This window comes from Ahaetulla prasina, chromosome 3, assembly GCF_028640845.1.
Source record: "Ahaetulla prasina isolate Xishuangbanna chromosome 3, ASM2864084v1, whole genome shotgun sequence".
In the NCBI taxonomy this organism is placed as follows: Eukaryota; Metazoa; Chordata; class Lepidosauria; order Squamata; family Colubridae; genus Ahaetulla; species Ahaetulla prasina.
This window is the reverse complement of record NC_080541.1, coordinates 7049069-7064153: the sequence shown is the minus strand read 5'-3', so window position 1 is coordinate 7064153 and position 15085 is coordinate 7049069. Positions and strand designations below refer to the sequence as shown.

Genomic DNA, 15085 nt, shown 5'->3' with positions numbered 1-15085 from the left:
TGGAAGTGTTGAGCAAGACTCGAAGGCCCGTTGAATGACCTGCTTCTGTGACACTGTCGTTGTGGGTCTTTGTGTGGATGTGAATAACTTCCCCGTCGTTGAAAGACAACAAAATCACAAGCAGTTGTGTTTTTGTTTTTGTTTTTCTCTTTAGGAGGGACGCCTTTACAATGGGCAGGCACATTGGGATAAACTTCAAAGCTCCAGAGCTGATGCGTACTTCGTACCATTTGCTATTTGTGTTATATCCAGGTACCCATATTTCAACGCCTTGAAGGACTGTTTGTCTTGGTAAGGATAAATATTTGGGTGGCGTTTTATCTTTGTGAGGACAAATAGAGCAGCTGGGATAGAGTCGTAACTTTGTTCGCATTTATAGGTACAGTTCATTTAGTGCAGTGGTCTCCAACCTTGTCCACTTTAAGCCTGGCGGACTTCAACTCCCAGAATTCCTCAGCCGGCTGGCTGGGGAATTCTGGGAGTTGAAGTCCGCCAGGCTTAAAGTGGCCAAGAGACCCCTGAGATTTAGCGAGTTTCGACTGCACTGGAAAAAAGTGACCATTTTCCCCACTTTATGACCTTGGTAGCAGCCCCGTGATCAAAATTCAAATGCTTGGCCACTGACTCACACTTATGGCCGTTGCTACGTCCCAAGGTCTTGTGACCTTCTGACAAAGGAAAAAAATCAATGGGGGAAGCCAGATTCACTTAACAACCGTGTTACTACTATCAACTGTGAATGATTCACTTAGCAACTCTTGCAAGAAAGGTCATAAAAAGGGGAGAAAACCTACTTAACCAACGTCTTGCTTTACAACAGAAATTTTGGGCTCCGTTTTGGTCGTAAGTCAAGGACTACCTCTACAAAAAATTGTCAAAACCTGCTTAGAGGAGGAAGTAAAAGGAAACTTAACACAGAAAGGCTAATCAATAATTGCCTTTCATTGATCAATTGCCAAAACATTGATAACTCAGCATTGATGTGGACTTTCCTCTCTGAATATGATTTCAATTTTTCCAGTTCGATTCCTTCCATGGGAAACCGTGTTGATTCCCATTGGATAATGTTTCCCACAGTGGTGGGTTTCGAATTTTTTTATTACCGGTTCTGTGGGCGCGTGGCTTGGTGGGCCTGGCATGGCATGGCGGGCTGTTATCTTTTTATTTATTTGTTAATTGCAGCTTATTGCTACGGCTGAAGCCTTACAAAGATTCAGAAATCGAGGAACATATAAAAGAATTTGCAGCAAAGTTATCCCTGATACCCAGTTCTCCTCCTGGGCAGCTTCATCTGGTAAATACTTAAAATATACTATGCTTTATAATTTCCCATGCTTTAGCGCAAATGAGGATTGCGGAGAGCTTTTTAGAAACAGTAGCGTTTGAGAAGAGAAGGGTGAGGATTTTCTTCTCCACGTTTGTATAAGCCCAACAGGAAACATGGACGAGATGAGCTAAATTTACTTAATTGTAGGGTTACATTAACAGAATCTCGTATATCTGAAAGAACAGATCTCCTACAGAAACTTTTATAGAATAGAATAGAATAGAATAAAATAGAATAGAATAGAATAGAATAGAATAGAATAGAATAGAATTTTTATTGGCCAAGTGTGATTGGACACACAAGGAATTTTTCTTGGTGCATATGCTCTCAGTGTACATAAAAGAAAAGATATGTTCATCAAGATACAATATTTACAACACAAATGATGGTCAATATATCAATATAAATCATAAGGATTGCCAGCAACAAAGTTACGGTCATACAGTCATAAGTGGAAAGAGATTGGTGATGGGAACGATGAGAAGATTAATAGTAGTGCAGATTTAGTAAATAGTTTGACAGTGTTGAGGGAATTATTTGTTTAGCAGAGTGATGGCCTTCGGGAAAAAACTGTCCTTGTGTCTAGTTGTTCTGGTGTGCAGTGCTCTATAGCGTCGTTTTGAGAGTAGGAGTTGAAACAGTTTATATCCTGGATGTGAGGGATCTGTAAATATTTTTTAAATATTTTTAAATATTTAAATATAATTATCTGCCTGCTCTATTAGGGTGAGTCTTTTTTAGGTTCCTATCTATGGCTGTTAAGCACCTGAGGGCTACCCATCCTTTTATCTGATCATTCCTTAGCTAGCATCTCTTCCCCTCGTCCCTCGAAGTCATTCTCACACACCCTTTCATCGTTTTCCCACTGCAAAACACCATCTTACTCTTTTCTCGGTGCCTATTGGGACATTTGCAATCAAAACGGAGACCTGCCTTGATTTCTCTGTTGCTAAACTTTCTCTTTCCCCTTTGCTCTTTCTACCTTCCTAGGGTTTCCTTGCTGATCCTCTTCTGTCCGAAGCCACTTTTGGCAAGAGGGATTTTTGAGTTCTTGTTTCCTTTTCCGGATCTCAGATTTCTGCTTTCTTTAACCTATTCCCCCTTACACCTTTTCTGCACTCTGCGTAGTGTTGCTCACCCCAAAAGAGAAAACGGAATCAGATGTAAGTATGCACGGGATTCTTAGCGATACTATTGGAAATAAACTCTATATAGCAGGATTCTCCAACCTTGGTCCCTTTAAGACTTGTGGACTTCAACTCCCAGAGTCCCTCAGCCAGCAAAGCTGGCTGAGGAACTCTGGGAGTTGAAATCCACAAGTCTTAAAGGGACCAAGGTTGGAGACCCCTGCTATATACCAAGGGTGACAAACTCAAGGCCCGCCAGCTGGATCCGACCCATAGTGTGCTTAGATCTGGCCCATGGACTGCCCCTGGAAACAACAAAGGACCAGCCCGCAGTGCCTGTGCCAGCGAAAACAGCCCGGGCGGGCCACATGCAGCCTCCCTGAACTTCATTTTCGTTGGCAAAGGGTTGCAGGAGGCCATTGCAACTGAAAATGGAGGCTGGGCGGGCCACACACGGCCTCCTTGAGTTGTTTTTGGTGGCAGAGGGCTTCAGGAGGCCGTCGCGGCCGAAAACGGAGCACGGGATGGCCGTGTGCCGTGCCCCATGTGCTTCATTTTCACTGGCAGAGGGCTGCAGGAGGCTGTCACAGCTGAAAACGGAACCTCAAATGAGTGACATCGAGCTGGCCATGCCCCCGGCCACCCCCACCCCGCCGAGGTCTAACACAACCCTAACTCAGTGAAATTGAGTTTGACACTCCTGCTATATATAAGGTGGCGTAATTCATTGATACGTTATAAAGACTTTTGTCGTGTCCCACTCCTCCGCTGACGGCTGGGTCCGGGAAATCCGAATCAGGCGTGCCTCTGCAGCTCTGCCCAAAGTCCTAGCAAAGTCCTCAGAGCAGGCAGGAGACCAGTAAGTGACTTCAGCAAGATAAGTTTGACTTTTTGCCTGACTCAGAGACTGCCAGAAAGTAGCTCCTTTATATAGGCCATGGGGTGTGGCACCATGACTCAGCACTCATTAAGGCCTGCCCCTCCCTTCCCTCTGTAGCCTCCGCCTCTCCAATCTTCTGATGCGAGGGTCACACCAATCAGCTGTTCTTGGGAGTAAACCCTCCTCAGGCTCACCTGCTGTGGAGGAGGGGGAGGGGTCTAGCTGCTCCGTTTGCCTGGGCATGGAGTCAGGGCTGGGGCAGGGAGATTCTCCTTCTGCAGTTTGTGTGGGCATGGAGCCAGGACTGGGACCGGGAGGCATACATTCCTCAGTGTGCGGGAGCAGGTAAGAAGGCCCCGGCTGCTCTGAGGGCGGGCAAGACACAACAACTTTGAAGGAGCCTGTTGGAAAGAAACGGGCCCACGTCAGCGAGCAAGTTGAGTCTGCACGCATGCGTTCCAGCCCACCACTCGCGTGACCTGGTTGCGAATTAGCCGTGGCCCAGTAGTGGCCCCAAGGCAGTGGTGAAATCAAATTTTTTTTCTGCTGGTTCTGTGGATGTGGCTTGGTGGGCTTGTTGTAGCTTGGTGGGCGTGGCAGGGGAAGGATACTACAAAATCCCCATTCCCACCCCACTCCAGGGGAAGGATATTGCAAAATCTCCATTGCCCACTCTGGGACCAGCCAGAGGTGGTATTTGCCGGTTCTCCAAACTACTCAAAATTTCCGCTACCAGTTCTGCAGAACCTGTCAGAACCTGCTGGATTTCACTCCTGCCTCGGGGGTTGGGGATCCCTTGTCTAGACCACATTGCCTCTTCCACTCTTGATTCTTTTTGGAAAACAAATTGTAATTTGGATGAATTTGGTTGAAACCCACCAAAGCTGAACCCCCTCGATCTGTTCCTCTTCTAGCTATTTAACATGAAGCCTCTCCAAGTCGTATTTCCATCTCAGGAAGATCCCGATAGCCCCCTTATTGATTTGGATCTACATCTTCCCTTCCTTTGCTTCAAGCCGGAACAGATTTTGCAGGTAAAGGGTCATTTTTAAACTGATTGACATTTTCTTCATCAATCTTCTGCCAAATTGCATGGAGTTCCCTTATCCCGGTGTTTTTCAACTTCAGAAGTTTTAAGACATGTGACTTCAAATCGGGGTGAAATCTACTTACCTTCCTTACCGGTTCGGAAGCACACGCAGTTCAGATCTACTGCGCATGCACAAAACCTTTGCGCCCATGCAGAACATGTTATGAACAACACCCAGAAGCACGAAGCTGAAGCCTGAAGATGACGAATGAGACTTCTTCGAAACGTCGCCAAGACACTTCCAATTTTATGCGGGAGAAAACCCGAATAACCAAAGACCTACATATACATACATATATATACATATATATATGTATGTTTGCCCACTTTGCTCACATAAGAACAAAGCCAAAGCCTGAAGATGATGAGTGAGATCTCATCGAAACGTTGCCTAAATACTTCCAATCTTACACGGGAAAAGACCCGAACATACCAAAACCTGCATATATATGTATGTATGTATGTATGTATGTATGTATGTATGTATGTATGTATGTATTTGTTTTCTGAGGTTTTCGCGGGTGTTTGTATGTAGGTCTTTGGTTATTCGGGTTTTCGAAGTGTCTTGGCGACGCTGATGAAGTCTCATTTGCTCAGGTTTACAGCTTCGTGCTTCAGCACGAAGCTGTAAACACCAGCATGAAGATGACGAATGAGACTTCGTCGAAACGTCGCCAAGACGCTTCCAATTTTATGTGGGAGAAAACCTGAATAACCAAAGACCTACACACGTATGTATGTATGTATGTATGTATAAAAGTTATGATGATCCATTGGTTTTCCTTTCTTTCCAGATACTTACTTGTATTTTAACCGAACGAAAAATTGTCTTCTTCTGCTCTGACTGGGCGCTGTTGACCCTCATATCCGAATGTTTCATGGTGTACATCCATCCTATTCAGTGGCAACACACCTTTGTCCCCATCCTATCCCGTCAGATGCTGGATTTTGTCATGGCACCCACCTCCTTCCTGATGGGCTGTCACATCGACCACTTTGAGGAAGTTTGCAAGGTTGGTTGGGAATTATTTCTAGATCCACAATTTATTTATTTATGAGTGTTTTTCTTAATCCCACCTTTATTATTTTATATGCATGTCAAAACAGTGAACATACCTATTATCCTTCGTTCTTCTGCACTCCCTACATCAGCAATATTGTGGTTGTTGGGTTGAGCTGAGAGAGAGGAGTTGGTCCAATGTCACCCAGCTGGCTTTCATGCCTAAGGTGGGGCTAGATCTCACCTTCGCCTGGTGATTGTCCCAAAGTCACCCAGTTGGCTTTCATGCCTCAGGCAATGCTAGAATTCATCATCATCTGGTGTTTAGCTCATAGGCACCCACCCGCTTTTCCCGCCTAAGGCAGGACTAGAACTCACCATCACCTTATAATTGGCTCAAAGTCACCCAGCCAGCTTTCATGCCTAAGGTGGTACTAGAACTCACCATCACCTGGTGATTGGCTCAAAGTCACCCAGCCAGCTTTCATGCCTAAGGTGGTACTAGAACTCACCATCACCTGGTGATTGGCTCAAAGTCATCCAGTTGGCTTTCATGCCTGAGGCAGTAGTAGAACTCATTATCTTCTAGTGTTTAGCTCATGGACACCCACCCGGTTTTCATGCCTAAGGCAGGACTAGAACTCGCCATTTCCTGGTGATTGGCCCAAAGTCACCCAGCCAGCTTTCATGCCTAAGGTGGTACTAGAACTCACCATCACCTGGTGATTGGCTCAAAATAACCCAGCCAGCTTTCATGCCTAAGGTGGTACTAGAACTCACCATCACCTGGTGATTGGCTCAAAGTCACCCAGTTGGCTTTCATGCCAGAGGCAGTAGTAGAACTCATTATCTTCTGGTGTTTAGCTCATGGACACCCACCTGGTTTTCATGCCTAAGGCAGGACTAGAACTCGCCATTTCCTGGTGATTGGCCCAAAGTCACCCAGCCAGCTTTTGTGTCTAAAGCGGAACTAGAGCTCCCAATCTAGGCTATCTCTTTCACCGCTACTCTCAAACTGGCCCTCAAACATCACTAATATCTTTGTAGAAGCTTCAGAGAAAGTTGAAACCAACTTGCATTTGTTTATCCGGTTGATAAAAATATTATTTGCTATTGCTACATATTCAGGAAATCTCTTAACCACATTTTATCAGCTCGTCAATTACGGGATGCATTTAGATTTTTTAAAATGTGCTATCCAATCCCCTGTGGCGTACGTGTTCCAGGATCTTGACAGAAGAATTTTTTTAAAAATTAATGTCTTAGGGAAAAAAAAAAGTGGCGTCCCATTTTTGATTTTGATTTTATTTTACTAAAAAACACAAATATGTTCGTGATTCAATATCCATAAATTAGGTCAGTAGATTAGAACGCACCTAGTGAGATTTCTACATGAACGTATCAAAGACTTGTCTGTTAAAACAGCTGGTTATTTTTAAGTCTACAGGAAACCCAGAAGTGGGAATAAGCCGCCCCAGTGAAGATTTAGTATTTAATTATTTATTAAATTTAAATGCTGCCCAACTCACTATCAAGTGCTACAGAATTACTCTGGCTGAGCAGGCAGACCAGATCTGCTGCCCCTTGACTCTCAAGTCCCAAGGAAACAGCCCCCCCCCCGCTCCTTCTCTGCACCACTTTGGGCCTATGCAACTTTGCACTAATGCCCTTGTAACCTCTAGATTACACTACTACAAACATATGCTCTGCGTGGGCTGCCCTTGAAGACTGTTCGGAAAGTTCAACTGCTGGCAGAATGTAGCCGTGCCATGTAATACCACACCTGCATGAGCTGCCTTGTTTACCAGTGTGTTTCCAAGGGCAGTTCAAAGTGTGTTGTGGTCTGTTGGCCGCCGGTCCCTCCAGCAGCCGAATTAGAGGAGGAGGCGGCGTGGGAGTTAGGGTCAGCATCAAGGCAACCTGAGAGCTCCAAGGGGGAAGAGGGAATGGAGCTGGCAGAGAGAGAGAGACAGAAGCGGAGCTTGGGCCATCTGTCAGCCCTCAGATGAAGAATCAACAGCCCCCAGGCCTGGAGGTAGCTGATGAAGAAGAGGAGGAAGAGCTGGGTCCAGTCCTGATGCATGGATGTGCAGAAGGCAGAGGAGAGGAGAGCAGTGGAAATCTATGGGCTGATCCTGGGGAAGGAAGAGCCACCGCTGCTAGCGAGGCCCACCCTAGCTCTGGGGATAAAAGGCAGGGGGTGGAGATGAATAGATGTGGCGGACAACTTGTTCTGACCTAGGCTTCCCCAAAAGGCGCGAAACAGAATCCTGGTCCCGACAAAACCCCTTTTATTAAACAAAGAATGAATTCCTCTCATTCACCTTCAGCAAAGTCTTTCAAGGCAGAATTTACAATCACAGACCTTATCTGACCTTGGAGAGCTGCCAGGCTGATATCTTCAAAACTTGGCAAAGAGTCTCGGAGAGTCACGAACCAATTAGGCAAACTAATTGTCCCCTGCAAACTCCACTCCCTTTTCACTCCTCTTTTATTCCCTCTGGGAGGGGCCATTCATCAGCCCTCAGATGAAGCGTCAACAGCCCCCAGGTCTGGAGGTGGCTGATGAGGAAGAGGAAGAACAGCTGGATCCAGTGCCTGACGCGCGGATGCGCAGAAGGCAGAGGAGAGGAGAGCAGTGGAAATCTATGGGCCGGTTCTTGGGACGGAAGAGCCACCGCTGCTAGCAAAGCCCCAATCTAGCTCTGGGGATAAACGTCAGGGGGCGGAGATGAATAGATGTGGCAGATAACTATTCATCTCCCTGCCGGACGGACTTATTAGCCTGAGGTGAGAGAGAAACATTTTTGCTGGGGCTGTCAGCACTCCAAATAAAGGAATCTTTGAGTTCACTTCAGAGGGTTGGTCGTGTTTGGGGAGCTAGGTCAGAACAAAGTGCTGGTAGTTACCTATAAAGCCACACGTGTCTTGGGACCAGGGTACCTGAGGGATTGCCTTTTTCTAAGAGTTTCTACCCGTCCAATCATATCAAATAGGATGGGCATTTGATTCTCCGATCAAACGCAGAATCCGTCAGCCAAAGAATGTCAACTGACGGAGGCTAGGAGATGAGTTTTTTTCTCTTTCCCTGCTTTCTGGGGATTAGAATGGCCCCAACCCAAAGGGCCAGGATAGCTCAGGCTGTTAAGAAGCCTGTTATTAGAACACAGTAGCCTGCAATTACTGCAGGTTCAAGCCCGGCCCAAGGTTGACTCAGCCTTCCATCCTTTATAAGGTAGGTAAAATGAGGACCCAGATTGTTGGGGGGGCAATAATTGACTTTGTAAAAAATATACAAATAGAATGAGACTATTGCCTTACACACTGTAATCCGCCCTGAGTCTTCGGAGAAGGGCGGGATATAAATGTAAAAAAAAAAACCAAACAAACCTGTTAGCCTTCTGTAAAGATGCTCAGGGAACCTCCCACCTTGGTCTATTGTTTGTTTCCAAAAAAAATTATTAGTTTATCAAACTATAATTGTCAGTGCATAAGAGTTCATGAATTGGAATAGACATGGTAAAAGGTCAGCCAATGAGGACTGTTTGGTGACCCAGACGGCTCAGGGCCTGGGCGTGTCTTAGGTTCACTGATCTGTATATATATGAATGCTTCTGTGATTATTGATCTCTGTGCTTCTGTCTGCTGAGTTCTGGTTCTGGCTTCTGCTGTATGGGTATTGTATATAAATTAGTTTCTTATATAAATGAACCCTTCTGAATTCTTTACTTGTGTGCTGGTTGGATTGCTGCAGACTCGAACAATAATGTCAAGTACAAAAATACAAAAGAAAATATGGGTCTGTCGAGATTCTCAGTCATCCAGGCCACTGTTGTCCCAAAGGTGCTTTTTTCAAGAGGCAACTGAACTTTCTTGTTTTTTCTTTGAAGACGTTTCGCTTCTCATCCAAGAAGCTTCTTCAGCTCTGAATGGAAGGATTGATACTCCTTGCAGACAGTTGATTGTTTGCATCCTTTTAGAGTGTCGTTGAGGCCACTTGGAGGTCTATCTGTGTCCTCAGGGTCACCTGAATAGTGCAAATGGTTCCCGTAGTCTGCAATTTTTTTTCCCTCTGGAAATCCATTCCTACCAAGGGTGACATCTGCCATCATGGATTGTTAACTTCTATTTTTAACTATCAACCTTCCTATCTTTTTTTTTTTGTAACAACCAGGAAGCCGATGACTTAATTCTAATTAACATCGATACTGGCGATATCGCTCAGTCCAAGTCCTCCGAAGAGGAAACTGACATTCCAGATGTTCCAGTAGAAGCAGCCAGGATTTTTATAACACGGTAAAAATCAAGATTATCTTGCTTGCCTCCATGAATAAGGTCCTGAAAAGTCCAGAAGAAAAGAGGTGGCTCGATTCACAAACCTTGGTTTATAGGATGAGGGTTAATGGCTGAAACTGCTTGGCATGTATTTATGACTTTTGCAACCTCCTGACAAGCAAAGCCAATGGGAAAGCCAAAAATGTTGGGCTCCATTATGGTCGTAAGTCAAGGATTAGGGTTAGGGTTAGGGTTAGGGCAGGAGTCGGCAATCTTAAACATTCAAAGAGCCACAAAGGTCCTAACCGGAAGCTCCTGTTCAATTTTGGAGCCGACTGGAAGTCCAGTTTCCCTATCATAGTCTCCTCCTAGCACGGCGTCCTTTTTCCTCTGCCGACTGGAAGTCCGGTTCCCCCACCATAGACTCTCCTCCTAGCACGGCGTCCTTTTTCCTCTGCCGACTGGAAGTCCGGTTCCCCCACCATAGAGTCTCCTCCTAGCACAGCGTTCTTTTTCCTCTACCTGTCCTATCAATTGTGGAACTGACCAGCAACAGGGAGCTGTAGCAGAGGGTTGAAAGAGCTGCAGGTGGCTCCAGAGCCGCGGGTCACTGACCCCTGGGTTAGGATTACAGTCACAAAAGAAAAAAAGGACTAGGGTTGACATGATAGCAGTATTCCAATATTTGGGGGGCTGCCACAAAAAAGAGGGAGTCAAATTATTCTCCAAAGCACCTGAGGGCAGGACAAGAAGCAATGGGTGGAAACTAAATAAGGAGAGACGCAACCTGGAATTAAGGAGAAACTTCCTAACTGTGGGGACAATTAACCTGTGGAACAACTTGCCTCCAGAAGTTGTGGGAGCTCCATCGCTGGAGGTTTTTAAGAAGAGACTGGACAGCCATTTGTCTGAAATGATAGGGTTTCATGCTTGAGTAGAGGGTTGGATTAGACGACCTCCAAGGCAGGGGCGAAATCCAGCAGGTTCTGGAGAACCGGTAGTGGAAAGTTTGAGTAGTTCGGAGAACCGGCAAATACCCACCCCAGAATGGGGTGGGAATGGGGATTTTGCAATATCCTTCCTCTGCCACGCCCACCAAGCCACGCCCTCCGAACCGGTAGGGAAAATTTTTGAATTTCACCCTTGCTTCACGGTCCCTTCCAGCTCTGTTCTAATTGATTGGCTCCTTGTAACGAGCCATGCTCTTCTTCCCGCAGGTCTGAAAACCTTCAGCTGCACTATGACCTCGAAGCCTGCCATCTGGGCACCTTCACGGACTTCATCGAAATCCAAGGGCGACGGAGAACTTGGCAGCGCAAGCTGAATTCTGAAATTCAACAGATTGCCCTGCAGTTAATCGTCAATATCTTTAGGTGGGTATCCCAAAGATTTCCTTTCAGAGGCCTTTAGCTCTTTCCTCCTCCTTCATAAAGGTAAAGGTAAAGGTTCCCCTCGCACAGATGTGCTAGTCGTTCCCAACTCTAGGAGGCGGTGCTCATCTCCGTTTCAAAGCCGAAGAGCCAGTGTTGTCCAAAGACGTTGCTGTGGTCATGTGACTAAACGCCCAAGGCGCATGGAACACTGTTACCTTCCCACTAAAGGTGGTCCCTATTTTTCTACTTGCATTTTTTTACATGCTTTCGAACTGCTAGGTTGGCAGAAGCTGGAACAAGCTCACCACATTACGCGGCACTAGGGATTCAAACCACCGAACTGCTGACCTTTCGATCCACAAGCTCAGCGTCTTAGCCACTGAGCCACAGCATCCCTTTCCTCCTTCATACCATCATCTGTTCAAAAACGGAATCTCTTCTTTAAGCGAAGGGGTTACGGGAGGCTGCCCTTTTGCGCCTCAAGAGAGAATTCTAGATGGATTCTTTTGAGGATCCGTGAATTTACGCCAGGGGTATAAAATAAGCAAAGGCCCGGGCCACCGGGGGGGGGGGGGAATGGGCGTGGCTTATTTTGGGGTGTGGCTTGGTGGTCATGTGACTGGTGGGCGTGGCTAACTGCTCATGTGACTGAGTGGATGTGGCTATGGGCATAGAATCAGAGGGCTAAAAAAAGTAATTTTTGACCAGTCCTCACACTTATGACCATCCTCACATTTATGCCCATTGCAGCATTTTTAACAACCATATCACTCATTTCACAACTGCTTCTCTTCACCACGGTTGATTTTTAATATAATATTTTTAAATATAATTATTCAGAAAGGCATGCGGCTGGACAACAAACAGTATATAAGCCTAGTAAATTCATGTGTGGCCCAGGCCACACACAAAAGGTGACATATTGACACATGATTACTGTGTGTATTTCTAACTCGCCTATAATGTGAAGAACATTGCTCTCAGTGGGAGCAGTGATGCTGTCCTTTGGATTGAAGGATGGCTGGGATGTCAGGAGAAAGTTTGGTGGTTGAGACACGAAGGACTTCACAGAGATGGCTATCAGTCATTCTGGATCTCAGTCTGCTTTTGTTCTGATTTAACAGAGAAAATGTTTGTTCACATATGTATGTTGAGCCGAACAGGCTCATCATTCTTTTTGCATGGCGTCTCATCAGAGGAAACTTGGCATGATCCAAATTCTGATAGAAGTCAGGGAGGGAGAGAAGCTGATGTTGACTCTTCAGAGAATCATCACATTGCATTTCAATCAGTTCTAACTGCAGACTCTCCTCCACTTCTTCTGCATCCACCAGGAAGGGGGTCGAGAACAGCTTGATTTGTTTTTCAATGACAGAAAAATCTTGAAAACGCTGGTTGAATTCTGTCACGAGAGATGTAATTACAGAAACATATTTCTCCTTTTAGCAGAAAGGTCTGCCTTTGGAAAAGCAGACTTGATTTCAGACAGCGAGGGAAGTGTACAGCATTAAAGCTTCGTAGTTGTGTCTCAAACAGGCGGAGCTTTACACAGAAGGCTTTCATGTGCGCATACAGGTGTGATACCAGCTGTTCTTTGCCTTGTAGGTTCTTGTTCAGTGTATTCAGATGATGAGTAAGATCAACTAAAATGCCAGGTCTGCCAGCCACAGAGGGTCACTCAGTTCATGAAGAGGTCGGTCCTTCTCTTTCAAAAAATTGTCGATTTCTGATCTCAGCGAATAAAACCGCTGCAGCACAGAGCCACGGCTGAGCCAGCGCACATCAGAGTGGTAGAGTACATCCCCGTATTCAGCATCCATGTCAGATAAGAAAGCTTGAAATTCCCTGTGGTACAGTCCTCTAGCTCGAATTATGTTGACAGTTTTTACAACAGTGTTCATCACATCGCCCAGCTGCACAGTCTTGGCACACAGTGCTTCTTGGTGGATTATACAGTGCATCCTAACAGCCTCACCTCCGCTCTCTTTTACCTTGACGCACACCATGGATGCCATTCCTTTGCGCTCACCTGTCATGGCCGGAGCTCCATCCGTTGTTACTCCACAGAGCTTGTCCCATTTAAGCCCCATCTTTTCAACTGCCTCTGACACAGCGTCAAAAATATTTCCACCTGTCGTTGTGCCTTTTAGGCTCATCATATCAAGCAGCTCCTCCGTACAGCAAAATTATCATCGACTCCGCAAAAAATTAAAAGCTGTGCGGTGTCTGTATGCCTGTGCTCTCATCGCATGCTATCGAGTAAAAATCAAAAGCACAAGCTTTTTCTCAGCTGAAGTTTCAGGTTAGCTGACAAGTCCTCGATTCTCCGCACCACTGTATTTCTGGATAAGGTCACGTTGTTGAAATCCTGCACTTTTTCCGGGCACATTACTTCTGTGACTTTGATGAGGCACTGCTTTATGAAATCACCGTCTGAGAACGGTTTGCCATGCTGGGCAATAAGTTTTGCGACTTCATAGCTTGCTGCTGTGGCGTTTTCCTGTATTTTGTTAGCACGAAATAAAAACTGTTGTTGAGCTTGCAGGCTAGCTGCCATTTGCTTGAATTTCTGTGCTCGTTTGGCACCTGTGTACGATGCGTAGCTCTGATGCTTGGTCTCATAGTGCCGATGGACATTATACTCTTTCATCACGGCAACATCTTCATTGCAAATCAAACAGACACACTTTCCGTTGATTTCTTTAAAGAAATATTCATTTTCCCACCGTGTTTGAAATCTTCTACACTCACTTGCTATCTTGCGTTTCTTGGTGCTGCCATTTCTGGTGACTCGTGGTAAATAGACTATATCAGAGGCCTGAAAACCTGGGACATTACAATACAGATGGATACAGTCAGTCTACTAAAAAGCAACAATATGTGGATATCATCTTCATTTAAGGGGGGAAAATGTTTCATATTCATTCATCTTGTTAGGTGTCCAAACTTGGTCCCTTAAGACTTGTGGACTTCAACTCCCAGAGTCCTCAGCCAGCAAAGCTGGCTGAGGAACTCTGGGAACTGAAGTCCACAAGTCTTAAAGAGACCAAGTTTGGACACCCTGATCTTGGCTTTGTTTTGTATTTGGTATGAACTTGAAACTCCCTTCGTTATTCCCTGCCCAAGGGGTGGAGGCGCGAGGAGTCTCACCAGGCGGCCCGAGGAAGGTGAGGACAGAGCTGGTGGGCCGGGCACGGCCAGCAGCCTCTTTCGCGCTTGCCGCCGCCTCCCCTTCGTTATTCCCTGCCCGAGGAAGGCGAGGACAGAGCTGCTGGGCGGGCACGCCAGCAGCCTCTTCGCTTGCCGCCGCCTCCCTCCCTTCGTTATTCCCTGCCCGAGGAAGGCGAGGACAGAGCTGCTGGGCACGGCCAGCAGCCTCTTCGCGCTGCCGCCTCCCCCTCCCTTCGTTATTCCCTGCCCGAGGAAGGCGGACAGAGCTGCTGGGCCGGGCACGGCCAGCAGCCTCTTCGCGCTGCCGCCGCCTCCCCTTCGTTATTCCCTGCCCGAGGAAGGCGAGACAGAACCTCCTCACCTGTTTCTCGATGGCGGCCCGAGGACGGCGAGGGTAGAACTGCTGGGGGCAGGCACGGCCAGCAGCCTCTTTCCCGCTCGCCGCCTCCTCTGCCCCCTCCCTTCATTATTCCCCCCCCATGCGGAGGAGCTGAGCTGCATTAAAAGGGCCATTTTAAATTATACTTCCAGAATTTGCTGCGGCCAAAAACTGACCAGCAGAGTTGGCTCAAGGGTCTGGTTTGACACCCCTGATTTACGCCCTTGGCTTAATAAGACCAGCGATAAGGCTTTTTTTGCAAATTCTTCTTCTTCTTCTAAACACTACTGTTGTCTTTTAATGCCAACTGGTGAACATTTCCAATTTTAATATTTATAGATTTTTTCCATGGACCAGAGATCTGTGATTTTGCATTCTGCCTGCATCCCACGGATGGAGCTTCACTTGTTTCCGCAGCCCCTTCTGGCAAGCTGCAGCCCGGGTGTGGGGGAGAGGTTGGGAA

General features: G+C 46.4%; 1 protein-coding gene across 2 annotated transcripts in view; it reads left to right on the top strand.

Moving 5' to 3' along the window:
* The window catches only part of DENND3 (DENN domain containing 3), a 76110-nt gene that overhangs the window by 27120 nt on the left and 33905 nt on the right, over positions 1–15085 (top strand). Inside the window, exons 4-9 of one of the 2 annotated variants that reach the window (XM_058176409.1) lie at positions 155–291; positions 1183–1294; positions 4249–4368; positions 5219–5437; positions 9599–9720; positions 10917–11072. In XM_058176409.1, the coding sequence (XP_058032392.1) occupies positions 155–291; positions 1183–1294; positions 4249–4368; positions 5219–5437; positions 9599–9720; positions 10917–11072 (866 nt within the window). Of the gene's footprint in view, positions 1–154; positions 292–1182; positions 1295–4248; positions 4369–5218; positions 5438–9598; positions 9721–10916; positions 11073–15085 lie in introns of those variants that run through there. The other variant, XM_058176408.1, reaches the window with a different exon arrangement.